The following is a 17,161-nucleotide window of genomic DNA, read 5'->3' as shown; positions in this document are numbered from 1 at the left end:
TATTGATCAGGCTCCAGTCCCAGAATGTACATTATTAGGCTTCTATTAGGCTTATTTGTTTTTGGTTTTTTTAAGAAGAAAATGAGAGGGGGAAAAAAACATTTTATTGATTTAAATGGTACATAATTACTGTTACTGTTATTACTGTGTTCCAAAACACCAACTTTTCATGAAGATAAACAGCCCTGTTTTCAACTCTGTGACAATGCAATTTTCAAGTAATCTAGTGGGTTTTAAAACTGCTTATTTAGTTTAAGAAGTGGGAGAACACATAAGAGAATCCTAAGTCTCAGTTAATCTTAAAAAATGATAAAAATTCTGAATTAAAAATACATGGGTTTCTCTCCACTGGAATAAATTCTTGGTGGGAAATTGTGTTTTATTTTATTTATTTATTGGACTAAAAGTAGTCAGAATGTGATATAATGAGCATAAACTGTAGAATACAGAAACCAACCCATAAAGCATACACCAATGTTAAAAACTCCCCACAGGTCCTTGAAACCACCAGAAAAAAAACATACAGAGGACATGATCTCAGTGGTAGCTATGGCCCTGATTAAAATGGATGTACGGTAACATCCCTTCCCACAAAACTGATTCATTAACTGAATCACACTAGACTTTCATCAGTAACTGCTTCAACACATATCTAAGTCATATCTGCGCTGGGAGCTGGGTCTATGCAATCTTCAAGTTTAATGAAAGTCAGCTGATGGATGTGATGACAGGGAGGTGTTGAAGACATAAATCAGCTGGTTTACACCAGTAAATGTGAACGCCTCTTTTCATCATCGACTGCAGTCCACACTGTCCTCCGCCTATCGCGCAAATTAACATGTAGGATGGTACATACACTTAGATTGAGACAACTAACCTTTCGATCTGCAGATTTAGACAACAAATTAAACTAAACAGGGGAATATGTTTCTTATGTGGAAAAAAAAGAAAATGCAGATTCTTTTGTTAACTGCTCTAAATAGCTCAGTGGTTCAAAGTGGTGCAGACAGCACTGAAAATCTGTTACTCTGCTCAACAGGTTATTGAATCTCATGCAACTCATTTGTCCAAATAACAGGAATGACTGTCACTCAGTTCTTTCCAGGCATGAATGAATCTTCTCAGTCACTGGGTGACATTTGGAGTGAAAACTGGAGGTGGCGCAGGACAGGACGAGTGACAGTCAGTCAGTCCCAAGATTTAAGACCATTGTCGAGCAGCAGCTGAAACTCTGGAGGACAAGGAGGAGGAGGGAGGAGGACGTCTGCACATACAGGACTATTAAATTCACAGAATCTGCTGTCATTACACACAGACAGCATCATCACAGAAATGAAATCACCACAAAGCAGGAGACACAATGATATCATAGTTTATATCATTTAATCTGATATAAATTACACTCACATTGCACCACACTATGTAACAGTGTCAATACATCCTGAGCAGACATCATTATTTCAACAACTACATCTGACAGAGACCTACACAGGAAGGAAATCTGCAGATTGAATTTATGTCACTTTAAAAGCACCAATCAGGAAGAGCACGACGTGACAATGACAACAGCATTGTTCAGAGAGAGTGAAGTGGATCCTCACTTTGTCCATTCATTGTCCTTGTGTGTTTATTACTCCTGCTGGAGCCGGAGACTGTGTTATTACCACTGCAATGAACAGGTGTGATAGATTACAGAAACACTCATCTGTGTTGTCAAATCAAAGCAAGAATCCATCTTTAATTGTCTGAACAAATGAACGATGAATGATTGTAACTGCTGCTTCAAAGTGCTCAGAACAGGAAAAGGCTCAGTAGTCAGACAAAGTGCAGATAAAAATGTGTAAAAAGTGATGTATAGAGTTTAAAAGACCTGTTACAAAAAATTAAACAATTAGTAAAGCACGAAAAGTGCCTTTTAAGTTTAGCAAGTAGAAATTTGATTATAAATTATAAATCAAATGGTGCGATTTTTAATTATTTATTTATTTATTTATTTTACAGAAATCATTTACCTTTAATCTAAGTTCAAAAGTACAAATAGTTCGGATGTACAAATAGACTCGCAGGCTTTCAAAAGACCTTAAGATTTCACTTTAAATGTGTACTCATTAAAACTTAATCATAGTATTAATTTTTAATTATCAAAGTATAAGAAGTTGTATCTGTGCTGGCGTAACCCATTTACAGAAAACACACACATCCTGCAGTACCTACAGTATTCCCACTCAGACCAAGGCTGCAGTGTAAATAAAAGGCTCAAAATTGTTTGCACCAACAATGGTTCGGACTGGAGGCAGAAGATTTTACCCTCAAATGCAAAATCTAAAAAATTAAAGTTAGAAAAAACATCACAGCACAGACAAGTCAGATGCACTTCATGACTTCTAATGGATCAGCGGACATGCACGATAGCTTATATTGACTACAGACAGCGGAGTGGAAAACCTCTCACATCACATGCAATAATGCTCAGCCGTTTCACTGATGCAAGGATCATATGTCTTAAGCCTGTTGATATTTACCTCTTTATTAGTGATGAATGATTCAAAGATCTACTTGAGAAGACCTGATCGATAGGATTGCTGGAATAGAATCAGCAAGTAAACATGTTGCTTTTTAATGCACTTTTTCTTCTTTTTATAGAAGATTCAGCTCCGCTTTATGTACAAAAAACCACACATTTGCATCTGCTGTCTCACTGAGAGACTGGAGCATGAATCTTTAGAGCTTTCACAGTGCATCTATACTCCCAACAGTTGACTCTCACTAGTACAGATCTCATTTAAAGCTGGTGGAAACGGGTTAAAGTCAAGTTAATGGTCTAAGTGTATGTCTGTAATGCTCTACTGTAATGCTGCAGACTAGTCAGCCTATGTGTAGAGTGTGCAAGAAAAGTAAACATCTGAGAAGTGTGTGTATGTATGTGATTCTGGGATACCACATCTTACAGTTTAACCTTTTCTGTAAGTGTCTTTAATGCAACCAAACATTTCTTTGATAAACAGTTTGTACCACTCAAAGTGTAGTGTTTGGATAGTGGTGTTGTTTGTGTCTTTTTTTTTGGTCTTCTGGAGCACTCTGGGCAGCGTTGTCATCACACCACCCTCTGGAGGATGTAGAGGATGCCAATGTTGTCGATGGTGACAAAGGTGGAGAAGTCGCACGACACGTGGATTTTCTTCAAAGCGCTCCCCGTTGGATAGAAGGTCTGCAGGGCCTTGCCTTTCTCTACATCCCACCACTGGATATGAGACAAAGAAGGACAGACTGTTGGGATGTTTTAAGCTCTTAAAAGACAGTACAGTGTTGCAGAGTACCTGAGTGGGGTAAATAATGGCAAACTGAGGAGAGAACTGTGTACAAACTCAGAGTTTGAGAGTAGAAAATGACAGATACAGCAGGGGGTTAGCTTAGCTTAGCACAAAGACTGGAAATGGGGGGAAACACCTAGCTTGGTTCTCTCTAAAGGTAAAAAAAAAAAAATCCACCTACCACCACCTCTAAAGCTCACTAATTACCATTTTATATCTCTCACTATAATAAATGAATGTTTTAAATCTGTTGATACGTCTGTCACAGCTTATAAATGAAGTTATAATGTGTAATATAGATCACCCAGTGTGGATTTCATGCAGATTTAAGGCTGTTAACCTCAGATCTCAAAAAACTTCTTCAGGACAATAAAATAATGGCAAAAATCAAGTAGTGTTCACTAAGCTTTATCTGAATCAGACCCTGAGACAAACACAGAAAGAGAGAGACAGACTGAGAGCTTTATATTGGTTGCAAGAAGACCATGATGAATTTAATAGTATAATATTATCAGACTCAAGCTCAGACAGACCCACAGGCACACTCAAACACACAGACACAGACAAACCCCCCCCCGAGCAGCTTTCCTGAGTGATTCAGTTTAATCTTGGTTTAAAGTTGACATTTTCCATTGAAGCTCCATCTCACTGGGATGAATCATCAAAGGCACATCAAGTCAATCATTTATAGCCTGGCAGGAGTGTGTTATTTGTGTGTGCACCCTCAACTTTGACAGCATAAAATAATAAAATATAAGATGACATGAGTCAAATTAATAGGATGGAGCTTTAGTGGTGTACGTTTTTTGTTATAAAATGTGTTTCTGTTTGTGTGTGTGTATGTGTGTGTGTGGGAAAGAAAAGCAGGCCAACTCCTCAGTCTCTCAACAGACAGGGGAACAGACACACTGCGACAAAAAAGGTGGTGGCAACAGATGTCTAGCTTATAGTACAGTCCCAACACTCTCACACACACACACACACACACACTGAGAGTTCATTAATCACACACACCCTTCAACAGCACTGAGGTGGGCTCATTTGCATTTTCCTGATATGGCATTGAAACACAAGGTACATGTGTCTTTGGTTTTCTTCTTTTTTTCATGTTGTATGCTGTGTCCTGTGTGTGTGTGTGTGTGTGTGTGTGTGTGTGTGTGTGTACACTGAAAAATAGCCCAGTATATAGTAGTGCTGACAACATCTCAGTTTGCCTTAATGTTTACACAAACAGACTACAGATGGTTTCTGAAATATGAAAAGATATGAATTCATATCTTCATAAATATGAATAGTTCTGACAGCTAATCTGTGCTTTAATAGTTTAGTAGTGTTAATTTTACAGTCTAACAGTCCCATTAACTTGTTTCTTTCCCTTTCTAAAAATAACTCTTTCATTATTGTCACTCCATTTGCTTCTTCCCTCACTCCTGCTAATCAACACTAAGCTTACATTGATTTTCTCCCTCACTTCAGGTAAGTGGTAAATGACTGCCAGGCTCTTACTAGTGGCCCGAGATCCAGGTACACTACAAGGACACATTTGTTGTGATGTGAGGTAGTGATGGATCAGCTTTACATAGAACAGAAAAACAAGTCAAATCTGACCCAGCTAAGCCTACTTTGTCCTGCATTGACATCTTGTCTCAGGTCAGAGCCATAAAGCCTGTGTAAATGTTTGGTTCAAAAAAGGCCTCAGATAGCTGTAAGAGTCAGAGGCCTGCTGATCTGCAAGTATTAATAATTCATTGTGGAAAGAGAAGCTTCTCTCCTCATACATGTGTCCTTCTCTGGCCCTTCACCTAGAATCACCCGGGAATCAGAGGAAAACATTTTATACAGCATGCAACTAGAAGTACTTAAATGAATCGCTGCAAGAAAACATTAAATTGAATGTCACTAATGTAAAAGTTGCTTTACATAATGGCTGTTAGTATAGACCCACTGCGTATCTTTCTCTGTTTGTGGATACAGAACCATGATGAATCTGCTGTGCTGTGTAATTTGCTGCTGCCCTCAAGGCCAAATGTGACCTGAGAGCGAACATGACATTTAAACAGACAAATTAATTTTGTGCTTCTATAGAGTCTGTTAATATAAACATATTGTATAGAGACTGAATAATGGGGCTAAACATAGCATAAACATAAATCACTGTTTGGTATATAACATTATCCCCTGAAGATTACTGGACTTTATGAGGATTCTGATTCACGCATAATGAGGAAAAGATGTAAAACAGCTGCATAGTAAAATTCATGTTCACAAGGGCTGCAGCGACAGTTTCAGCATCTTGTGTTTTGTTTCTGCAAGCTGAGGCAGCACACACACACACACACACACACACACACACACACACACACAAAGAGTTCTCACAGATTTTTGCCAAGTTTTTCCCCCAAAACTACCATATCAACAAACAACCAATGCTGATATATCTCATGGCACATGACTCTTGATATCCCTTTAGTTGCAGGATGATATGTTTAAACAGGTGCCTTCAGTCCTTAAATATCTGGCCTTTTGTATTACATCATCTTGTTTTCCCCCAAGCATAATAAAATGTGATAATTGCTAAGCTGAGGCACTTCAGGTGAAACAATATAAATCACTATGACGTGACTATAGTTTTCTCAGGTATTTAATAACTATAGCAATTAACACTTTCTCATTTCCTTTATAATTAGTACCAAATTATGCGAGCCTTTCTTGGAAACATCCTTGTAATTTACTGCCAAACATCAGCTAACTTTTTAGGAAATTACAAGGAAAGTTTTGATGAATTTCACTGGAAAAAACGAGACCCATGAAATGAAGAGCTACCACATTAAGTTCTGATGATCTGAAAAAGAAATAATAGGCAGTTTTCATCTCATACCTGAGCTAAGGGCTTTTCAGGGTCACACAATGATACCTACAGAATGAGACCAGCCTCAGTTTATAGGCTGAGTGAACAGAACAAAGGCAGTAACATATATTCATTTCTGTACAGATCATTCATTATAGATGGAATCTGGGGTGTTTTGAGAGGGATGAAGAGAGAAATAGAGACGTGTGGCTGGATGGAGAAAGATAGACAAGATAAAGGTGGGATCGATAGAGAGGTGGAGGGATGAAACAAGGATACACACAGAGCGGATATCAGAGGTGTGAGTGAGACACTTGGTTAAAGTGTAATTGCATCTGAATGGAAGGAAAGATGGCTGCCGGCTGCCAAAGCGCTGACAGCTCAAACAAAGAAATAATACTCAGATGCCTGCGCACACACATATTTATGTATAAATACAGAAATAAAGAGCCAAACAGACAAGGGAGAGAACAAGTACAGTCAAAGAACAACAAGACTGAATCCCATGACAAACAAGGGCAACAGACGAATGATGAAACTCTGTGACGAAACGGAAAATAAGAGGAGAAAAAACACTCCATAATGCCCACTGGTTATAAAAAAAAGGATTAGCAGAGAGATGCAATGCACAGAGAAAAGAGCTGGTGCAGAATACAGTAAATGTTTAAAAGAGTCTGCTGGCTGGGGGGGGGGGCATGTGTGGACAGAAAGTGTGAAAATGATGTTAGCCTCAGAGTGAGACTGGATTTACTATGAAGAGAGAAAAAGGCCAGAAAATCACTATGTTGAATCATTTACACCAGAGGACGGTGATGAGACGAGACTGGATGGCATGCATATTTATGGATCTGCATGAGAGGGAGACAGAGAATTGGAGGAAAAGTTAGATTTCTTTAATTCTAGACAAAGAAAAGCAGAGACAGAGAGAAAATAAAGATGCACGTGTGAGGAATGTAAAGGAGAGAGGGCAAACGTACAGAAAGGTGTGCCAAACACAGGAACAATGCAGATTAAAGATGCTGTAAATTGAAAAAAAAAAAAAAACATTACAGATTTATCATAACAACAGCTACAAGATAAGTTTGTTTCCATAAGGGCTTGTGTCTCTTAGGGGAATACACAGCAGTGTTTTATGCGTTTATATGTGACACAGAGTGCCCATGTCCTCAGAGCAGATGGCTGATGTGCTGATATCAACACCATCACTGTGGGACCATTGATTTATGGCAGAGCTGGTGATGCATATAGATGCTAAATGACTATATAGTATGTGTGTATTTCTGAGTTGTTAGTGAGAGGACAATACCCCTGAGCGTGTTTACGGTGTGTATTTGTGTAACCGTCGTGGGTTTTCTTTGTGGTGGCCAGAAATATTTCCAAATATCCAGCACAGCATCCTCGCTTCCTTCTGTGCTGAGGCTGCTGAAATTAACTCCAAGCATGGTTGGAAAATGGGGTTGCTACAATGTTAGCTGTACATTACATGAATACTAATGCAAGGAACGCTACATACTGTAGTACTATATTGAGAAATGTATTGAGCAAAGACATAAACAAATTAGCATTAAAATGACACTCTTGTAATATGTAGTGTGTAGATCACACTCTACAATTAATTTAGCAAATGTAGGTTATGAATATACTAGAAATTATTCCAGTCTCCTCATTAAATGTACACCAATCTCAGATGAAAACATAAGGATGCGAGGTAATTCAGTGTTTCTGTTCGGTCCTATCTCACTGTATCGACTTTAAGATGAATATAGTTAATTACTGTTAAACAAATTTATGCTGTGTTGCAATATTTAATTAAAAAATGCATGTGCAAAGATTTTGGTCTTCTCTAATTATAATAATAATAATAATGCTAACAATAATTTTATTTATGTAGAAGTTTGGAAGCAGTGAGCAAAAACTGCTTTCCAGTGACAGGTAAAAAGACGTCCATGTAAAGACCAACAACATAAAAGGAAGGAAAAAATAATCATAATTCAGAATCAAAACATAAAAACAATCAACAAGGGATCCCTAAATATAACACAAAGCAATGCTCTATCATGGCATATGGAATTCTGATATATTTTAGACTTTTTAGAAAACTACAGAATCATGTGCTGGAGTCCTTGAAGGGGCCTCGTGACCTTTAGACTGTCTTTGACTGACAGAGTCTTTATGATTATGTTCAAGTGTCTCCATAACCAAAACAAGGTCAGTTTTAGTTATAGTGACACTTTGTAACTTGCTCTATGTGGTTAATAAGTGTTGAGACTTCTTCTTATATTGGTTTCAATTATATTTTTATGTGATTTCTTATATTGACATGTTGAGATATTCATCAATGTTAAAATAAATATTTATTTCAACGCTATCCCCCAGCCCTGTAAAGACAGAGGAGTTTGAAACAACAATGATGCAGACTGTTCTATTCATTGCATTTTAAGAATGCTGATGTGACAGAGTCAAAAGAAGTAGGGGGTGATGTGAATATCTGTTTTGACAGAAACTTGATGATACAAAACAACAAAGGCCATTGAACCTTTATCTATAAAACCACACCATTCTGCGTGTTGAGATAAGCTCCCTCTCAGCGTCACACTCGCGTACACACGGGTCATAATCACATCTGGAGAAGCCGGGATAGCCGCTGTGTGATTGTAAGTAACCCTAATTCATTTCATTTCAGTTAACGACAGAGGAGCACCAAATCTGCTCCGACAGGCCCTCTCGCCGCTAGCTCCAGCAAGGCTAAATAGGTCTGCGTATTCAGACCTGATGGAAAGTCAGCACTGATTACATAATGGAAATACCTGTCCGTGTGTTCTGTTCTTGTGAGGGCCTGAGACATGCTTAGGTGTGAGTGAACGCGCAGTTGCGTCTTTAAGAAGGGGTGGAGGGAGGCAATTCATTTTCCTCCTACATAAATAGCTCAGATACAGAGTCCAAGGGGAACAGGTATGGTTTATATGCTTTATAAAAATCATACACACAATGGATGGAGGCAGGGGAGGAGGGAAATTAAAGAAAGAGGGGATACCAGCTGGAGTAGATTCAGGCGATTTTGTCCAGAAAGGGAAAAGCAAGTGTGTGTACGTTAGTGTGTGACCAGGCCAAGAGTCTTGCGGAGAGGGAAACAGTGCGACACTGAGGTTGAATTATTCATCCAAGGTTCCGTCCACTGAAATATTGATGCTCAGACAATCCTCCACCATCTCTCCCTCACACACTATCTTTCTTTCTTCACTTTCTCTCCAACATTCCTTTATTTCCACTGGCAACTACTTGTTCATCACAGCTGTGACCAGGGGAAAAAAAGGGGGTGGGGGGCAGAAGAAGTGGAAATTAATAGGGAAGGAAACACAGATATTATGTCCTTGGATTTGACAGGTTCTTCCTCTTTCCATTTATTTTTCTTCCCCTCACACACACACACACCTCTTTTTTCTGTCAATCCTAACAGCGTCCAAGAGGGAGGCAGATTCATAAAAAGAAAAACATTTGAGAGAGAAACCATAACAGGGAGAGAACAAGAGACATCAAGAGAGAAAGTAAGAGAGAAGAGGAGCTGGGGAGTAAGAGAGAGAGATACAGAAATATAAAAAGTGAAAAATGATCATTCGAGTGATACAGAGAAGGAAATGATGAGGGGAAAGATGACACTGAAGTATGGAGTAAGAGCTCAGTATGAAATCTCGTGTGTGGTAAAAATCCATATGCAGTTCAAAAGGAGAAGAGCTGCTCTCAGACCAGTGTCAAGAATCAGTTTCAGTCAGACTACAGCGCTTTAGTTTGCAATAAGAACACAATCCTTACTACCACAGAAAGAGAAACGTCTAAAGCTCAGTCTGACACATTGAATCTTGTTTAATCCATACAAAAACCAAAGTGTACAAACGTTAATTTGCCCTTTTACACTGTGTTGCTGCTTGTGCCAGAACTATTTCTTGGCTGGAACCGGTAACTCAGATTCTCCGCTGGTTGCCTGGCAACTGATGCCAGCCAAAAAAGTCTCTTCCTCTAAATGCAACATGTGTTTGTGGATTGGAAGATGTGAAAAAAGTCTGAAAACTCTGCAAACAAATGTAATCTAATCCATAAGAGTCAGGTGATTCCACAATCCATAAAACATTATACACAGTTTCACAATTTCATATATGAATTCATATTGTGTTTTTTTATATGTTTTTATACAGTGTAAATCTTGTTTTTATTTGTGAATCATAAAATATTCATTTGTTGAATTCTGAGATTCATTTCTCTCTGAATGTTTTCTGGCAACAGTACTAAAAGTGTACAAGAGAGCAGGAAAGACAAGACAGAGCTAATGTAAGAGAGCTTTGGTTAGTGTGTGTGTATATATAAGAATACACCATCCACATCTCGTCCTTGTCCTCTATCACTGATCTCCCACCTCCACTCTGCCTCATTTCATCTCAGTGAGACTTGCGCACACATACAGTCCCCAATTCTCCAGCCAGGGAGACAATTAACCCTGGCTTAATGAGCAACACAGGGAAACAACAGCCTCCCAGAGACGGATAAATATTTCACCAGCCTGTGTTTATACCCCAAGCCTGACAACAAGAGCACAGAAACCAGGCCACGTTCGTTCCAAGCTTAACTTTCAAAGTTCTTTTCTCTTGCTTTGTCTCCTGTGTCAGAAAAAGAATGCAAAGCGGGGAGTCAAGGACGTATGGAAACTATATCTACTCTGAATGCATTTTAACCACATTAAGAGGTAGGAAGAATGAGTGCACATAAAATTTAGCATTTCTTATAATCACTTGAATACAAAAAAAATAGAACAAGTGAATATGAAAAAGAATGGATACACTTTCAGGGGCTGTTTTGCATCTTCTGAGTGTGTGTAGTTATTTTTAGAGGTAGGTCTGCAGCTACACTGGAACAGCACTGCGGGGTGCTTACTTCTGAAACAGCATGAAGAAAGAAAAACGCTGAACGCAATCAAAACTGTGAAAGCTGCCTGAACCAACAAGGTGGCCTGTTACACCGGCTCATATACGTACATGTCCCCTCAGAAGACAGCAGTCAACAAAATGTGTTATTTCCATCTCTGGACCAACTTTGAAGAAGTTGGGCGCACAGGGATGAAAGTAAAAGCCGACGGGTGCGATAAGCCTGTTAGTTAGCACAACATAAAGTTGCAATAATAACCCAGAGGGTGGTCTTTACAAATCACTAGAGGGAGTTCAAATGTAAGGTTAATGAACCCCATGAGGAAACTATGGAAAAACATGTGTCCAGAAAGTTTTCTTCAAAGCACATTCAATGAACAAAAAGTCAGCTAACTCCCTAGCTGCCACAAAAGCAGCTATGTGCTATGTGCTTTAACAAAGATAAACTGGACACTGTGGTACATCTTTCATTGCTGCAGCACCAGACATGTAACAAAACCCTCCTACAGGCCTGTTCTGTTACATTTAGTCCTGAGGGGATAAATATATATATATATATATATATATAAGGCAGGCCCTCAAAGTCAGCCATACTGTACAACTGTGACACAGCAGTGAAAGACGAACAGTGAGTGAGTCCAACTCAGTCAGAAAATGTGACAGTATGGCTGTCATGACTACTTGAGTTTAAACGTGAGCATGTGTTGCGTAAGTTCAGGTTTGAATTCTACATGTGCAGTTGTATTTTATATATAAATAAAATGTACTTGGCTTTTGACTTAGCATTTTCATCAGGATCAGACTTGAGCAGCTGATGGCTTACTATTGGCCATTCACAGCAGGGGACTGATTTGTAAGCGGACTTTGTCACACAATTACAACATACTGGGATTATATTATTCTGATAAGATTCTGTGAAGAGGGTGTGGGTCCTAGCATCACATGGCACTGTCTCACAGGACATTACTTTTGTTCTGTGTTTCTAATTTCAGCTTTTTCCTCAAAGATAGGCTGTCATGCTTAAAAATAAATCAGTCAATTAAAACAAACTGCATTTCCTGTTGTTTGTTCTGTGTTCTCTGCTCTGACACTGCAGCAAAAACTCTCTGATACTTGGCTTCTAAGATACAAAATGTTTTTTTGCATACATAACCTGCTTTGTTGTTATTTCCAACCGAGTTATATTTATGACTTCTGAAACAAAAACAGACCTCAGGCGGAGGCACCTGCAGGCAACATAATTCTAGCCTGTGAAATAAGAATGAATACTTGGAGTGACTGATGTTTAGCCTTGAGAGAAAGCACTGAGATCTGCTTTGCCATTAAGGGAAAATGAAGACGCATTTACTTATCGCTTAGACAATCTCATTATACAAGAAACTTGACTGCTTGATACCCCATCCATCCCTCAGAGAGGTGAGTGCATTTTCTCTCCACTCTGTCCTTCCCCTTCACTGCTCTCTGCTAACCAACTGTTTCTTAATCTTTGACAGATTCACCATCCATCAAATGTCTCTGGAGGGAAGGTCAGTTCAACCTTCACTCCTTCGTTTCATCACGTCTCCCTGCCCTCTTTCCCCACTTCACTTTGAGTCTTGCTTAGAGTGATGACTGGCTGTAATAGTTCATTGGCCCGCAGAGGCCTCGTTAGGACGCGTTTAACGACGATGGCAGCAGAGGAGAGACGGACTGACACCTGATGGGTGAAAGCAACCTCAAGAGCTTTAGTCTGACCTACTGTACAAAGTAAGCACCATTTAAAAAAACACACACACAGCATCACACAGAAAATCACAATGCACGTGGGGCTGTGAGTGTGAAAATCGAAAAAGCTTGTGGGAGTCAGCTTCCAGCGAGGGAGGAAGGCTTAAAACATGAGGTCACCAAAGTGGACGGATGAAGAAATTGACAGCAGAGAGAAAAAAAATTAAATAAATGAAGGTGTGAAACAGAGAGATAACAACGGAGTAGAACACAGGAAGAGGAGGTCTGGGGGGAGCTTGGAGGTGGAAAAATAACGAATGAAAGCGAGGGGAGTGTAAGAAGGTGAGATAAGGTGAAATTGTGTTTCTTTCCGTCTCCTCCATTATGAGCTCAGCTGATAAGTGATGTCTGACAACAATGGTGGCAGGGGAGAACTGTCATCTAAAACACTCCCATCCATCTGGGGATACACTGTTTGTAAGTGTCTGTGCACTGAAAATGTCAGTGTGTGAGCATGCAGGTGTGCAAGTTAGAGGGAGTGTGTGCATGAGAGGCTAGGACACCAAAACTGAACTGGTGTCACACACACACAATCTGGTATATTCCATTTGTATGTGCGCACCTTGTGGAGCACTTTGGTAACTTCCATGTGTTATGGATGGAGACTCTCTGTGTGCTCTACTGTTGAGAAGTTTATCAGCTTGTCATAGCTTGTCGCACAGGTCCCCGGCTGACAATACAAATAAAGCAGACTGATTGAACAGTACATTTGACACCATGTTTGTATTTTCATGCTTTGAAATGGAGTAGGACGCTCCACCTGGGGGGAACACGGTAGCACAAAGTACTGATGTAGAAATGTTTTGGCACATATTTCCACAACAGTAAATATACAGTATATATTCTCTCTATCATGCGATCCTCTGGATGCTCAGTAATTCTATATCTTAAAATTGAATGTTATACATGGTGCACTTAATATGGCCACAGTATTCATGAGTTTAATTATACCACAAAACATGGAAAGAAGAAAAAAGATGGACGCTCTAATTCAGGTCAACTAAATCCAAATTTACACCTGAGAGCTGCCTATTACAAGCATGTTGGCTACTGAGCAGGAAAGAAGGGGCTTGGTGCCTTGTTGAAGGTTAACTAAACAAATCAGTCTGTATTTAGTAGTCGTAGTCTCTCACATATTTTTTCACACATGGATAAAGGATTCCTCTCCTTGATTTTTAATTTGTGGCTACTCATTGGTAATTGACTTCTTTTTTTTTTTTAATTCAACAGCTGTATGACGGGTGCATCACCGAGTCTGATACAACTGAAAAAGGAGGATTAACAGATCAGAACAGATCTGCCATCCCTGCTGATGAGATGGCATCTCAGTCTGGCTTTTGACAGCTGGCTTAGTGAAACAGACCTGCGAGATATTGATTAAGGTTAAATAAGGACAAGCCTTTCATGCCTCGATTTAGTCAGTGAAGACTGTTTTGAATCTGAGAAACTGGTCATAGAAAAATCTGTGTCAGAGGATTTTTTTTTTTTTTTTTTTGCAGTGCTTTTGTTTTTCCACATCGGCTTGGTGTGAATTATTCTGGGCTGCTGGGCGTGTGTGTGTGTTCTTGCAGTGAGGATGAGCCTTTTCACACCTGCCGCCTCCCTCTTGGATCATGGCACTGTGACAGATCGAGTCATTGGACATTTGGTGAGTGTGGCTGTTGGTCCTTGTATGTGTGTGTGTGTGTGTGTGTGTGTGTGTGTGTGTGTGTGTGTGTGTGTGTGTGTGTGTCAAGGCCAGGTGTGAGACAGGTACAGCATTTCCTGGCAGGACCTGGAGCAGAAGGGAGGAAGGACTGATGGGAATCAGTGTAGGATGTAACAGCCTCTCTCAGAGGGCTGGACCGCACCACTTCATCACACCTTGACACACACTACATGAAAACACACACATTTGTCTGCTCATACGCATGTATGCCTACCTAATGCACCAATACAGGCACTTAGGTTATGTTTTTATTAAGTAAAGTGAAGGATTGGTGATAAGGATTATAAGAAATGTTTAATTAAATGCTTGACACAGGTAACTACACACAACGGGGGATTGGACAAGCACATATACCCCACACAATAGCCCACTGCTTTTAATTACACTCACACCATTCACCCGACCATGCAGAGAGGGAGTGAGTGATAGAACAGAAAGAACAAGAGAAGCAGAAACAAAGAAAGAAAAACAGCTTGAGAGATGATCAAGGCCAAAGAACTGACAGTGATGAGTAAAAAAAAAACCACTGGGACAAATAAGAAAACATCATTCTGCACGGGGAGCCAAGCAGACAAATAGAAAGAGGCAAACAATAAGGACTCCTCATGCTACAAGCCTCACGTTGCATCATATCAACTGATCGACTCAGTGAGAACCATGGGAGACATCACCCGCTGTCACTTCTCCTGCTCTTATCCGACCAATAACAACATCATCTCGTTAAGCAGCAACAGCAACACACCGAGTCATTGTGTGCAGGGGTTTCTGATGTTCAAAGCTGCACTCAGAGAGGATCTGATAGCTGAAAACTCTCCAATGAATCACATCATGATAAGAAAAACATGCCTTCTCTGCTCCGCTCTGCTTATTTTTATTTATTTCCCCAGCAATTCTCTTCCAGGAGCACTGTCACAACAATGATAATCAGGGCATACTCTACTTGAGTTGTTTTATTTGTGTAAGGATCCGTTATGAAACTGTGCTACCTCTTCTGAACAGTGTCTATTTCTGAAACAGGAGAGAATTTCAATGGATCTACATTATGATCAATGAAATCATCATCGTAGTAATTACACAAACAATGCTTAAAGGGGTTGCCTTTATGTTAACACGTAATCCATATTAATCTTATCTTGTCCAGCATTTCCAAATAACCCCTAACATGGATTGACTGACCAATGTAAGTCCACTCACTTCAGTCGCCTTTTAGCTTGGTTTTGGTCTCCACCAAATCCAGGGGGATAATATCTGGTTCTCTAGCTGCTCTTTTCTAAAGATATCAATTAGCATTTTTCAACATGACCTTCGATTTTATGATTAATTTTTGTGGTTAAAAAACGAATGAAACCTCTAGTTTCTACATTCCAAAACCAAAAAAGTTAGTTTCACTCAGCAAAGTCATTGTTTTGTGGTTTTCAACCCAAACTTCAATATCAGTCAGTCTACATCTATGATTCAAAGGCACATTTTACACAATCCCACTGATCCTCCATAATGAAATCTTTCCCTTACACCAGCTGAGGATAAATACAAACCAAATACCCTTATGAGGATGCTTTAGATGACTGCCAATCCTTTTTCCTAGACTGACTATAATTACATTCCAGGATTTTTTTTTAGATGTCAGTAAATAAATTATTTGACCACACTGGCATTCTTGCTTCATATTTATATGGTAGTGTGACTTCATTTTCATTGTCATATCTACAGCTCAGAAGCATGGGAAGGCTACGGTATGAGAAGTTTTATTTTTCAGACATTTGCTAGTTGTAAAACAGGCAAGCATGAAGACACACCCTGGCAATAATCATTAAAACAGATACATTATTATCATGCTTCCTCACCCTGCAGGTTATAGTATCTGTCATAGGTGGTACACACTCTGTCATGGTAATAACTATGACAGACAGGATGGCCTCTCATAGCTGTCCAGGCTGACACACAGTACGATTAATCAATCAAACCTCCCGACTCAGGGGGGTTCATCTTTTAAGACAGGCATAATAATCCATCACTGTTCCCCACATCCACATGCTGATCCATCAAGTCAACATGCTTTGCTGAGGAAGAGAGCGAGGGAAAAAAATAGTCTGTGAAGTGGAGTAATGGAGTGATCTGCAAGCTGATTCCCAAAATAATTACGACTGTCATGGTGATGTAAGGGAAAACAAAGCTGATGAGCGCTAGTGTTTCAACCAGAGCAGGCCTGTATATAAAGCTCACTAAAAAACAAATACATGGGTATATTAGTGGACTTCAAAGCCTATTAACAGACACAGTAAGAAACACAAATTGCAAAGAAACAGTGCCCAAAAAGATCCAACAAAATTAATTTCTATCCATTAACCGTCTATATATCTATATAGCTGAAAACATCACAGTGGAAAATGGCAGAGAACTGCTCATTAACACGTTCACTTCATTTCCCAAAATGTTGCACTTTTCCTCTAAGCTTCAGGGAATCTTTATCTCTGTTAACAAATAATCCAGAATCTGGAATATAGCCAGAAGTGGCTCCTATTATCTACATCGTCAGTAACTGACTTGCTTGCTTCACATTGATTCAAGTACAACCTTATCCCCCTTTCTATTAGAAAAGCAGTGAATTCAAACCACA

At 39.5% G+C, this 17,161-nt stretch overlaps 1 protein-coding gene across 1 annotated transcript in view; it reads right to left on the bottom strand.

The window, feature by feature from the left end:
- Positions 1 to 1,366: 1,366 nt before the first annotated feature.
- apaf1 (apoptotic peptidase activating factor 1) overlaps positions 1,367 to 17,161 on the bottom strand; it is a 38,336-nt gene continuing 22,541 nt past the window's right edge. Inside the window, 1 exon segment of the mRNA XM_051077606.1 lies at positions 1,367 to 3,241. Within this exon segment, the coding sequence (XP_050933563.1) occupies positions 3,095 to 3,241 (147 nt within the window). The 3' untranslated portion in view covers positions 1,367 to 3,094.

Source organism: Lates calcarifer, linkage group LG18, assembly GCF_001640805.2.
Source record: "Lates calcarifer isolate ASB-BC8 linkage group LG18, TLL_Latcal_v3, whole genome shotgun sequence".
In the NCBI taxonomy this organism is placed as follows: Eukaryota; Metazoa; Chordata; class Actinopteri; family Centropomidae; genus Lates; species Lates calcarifer.
The sequence above is the reverse complement of the archived record's forward strand: the minus strand, read 5'-3'. Positions and strand labels throughout refer to the sequence as shown.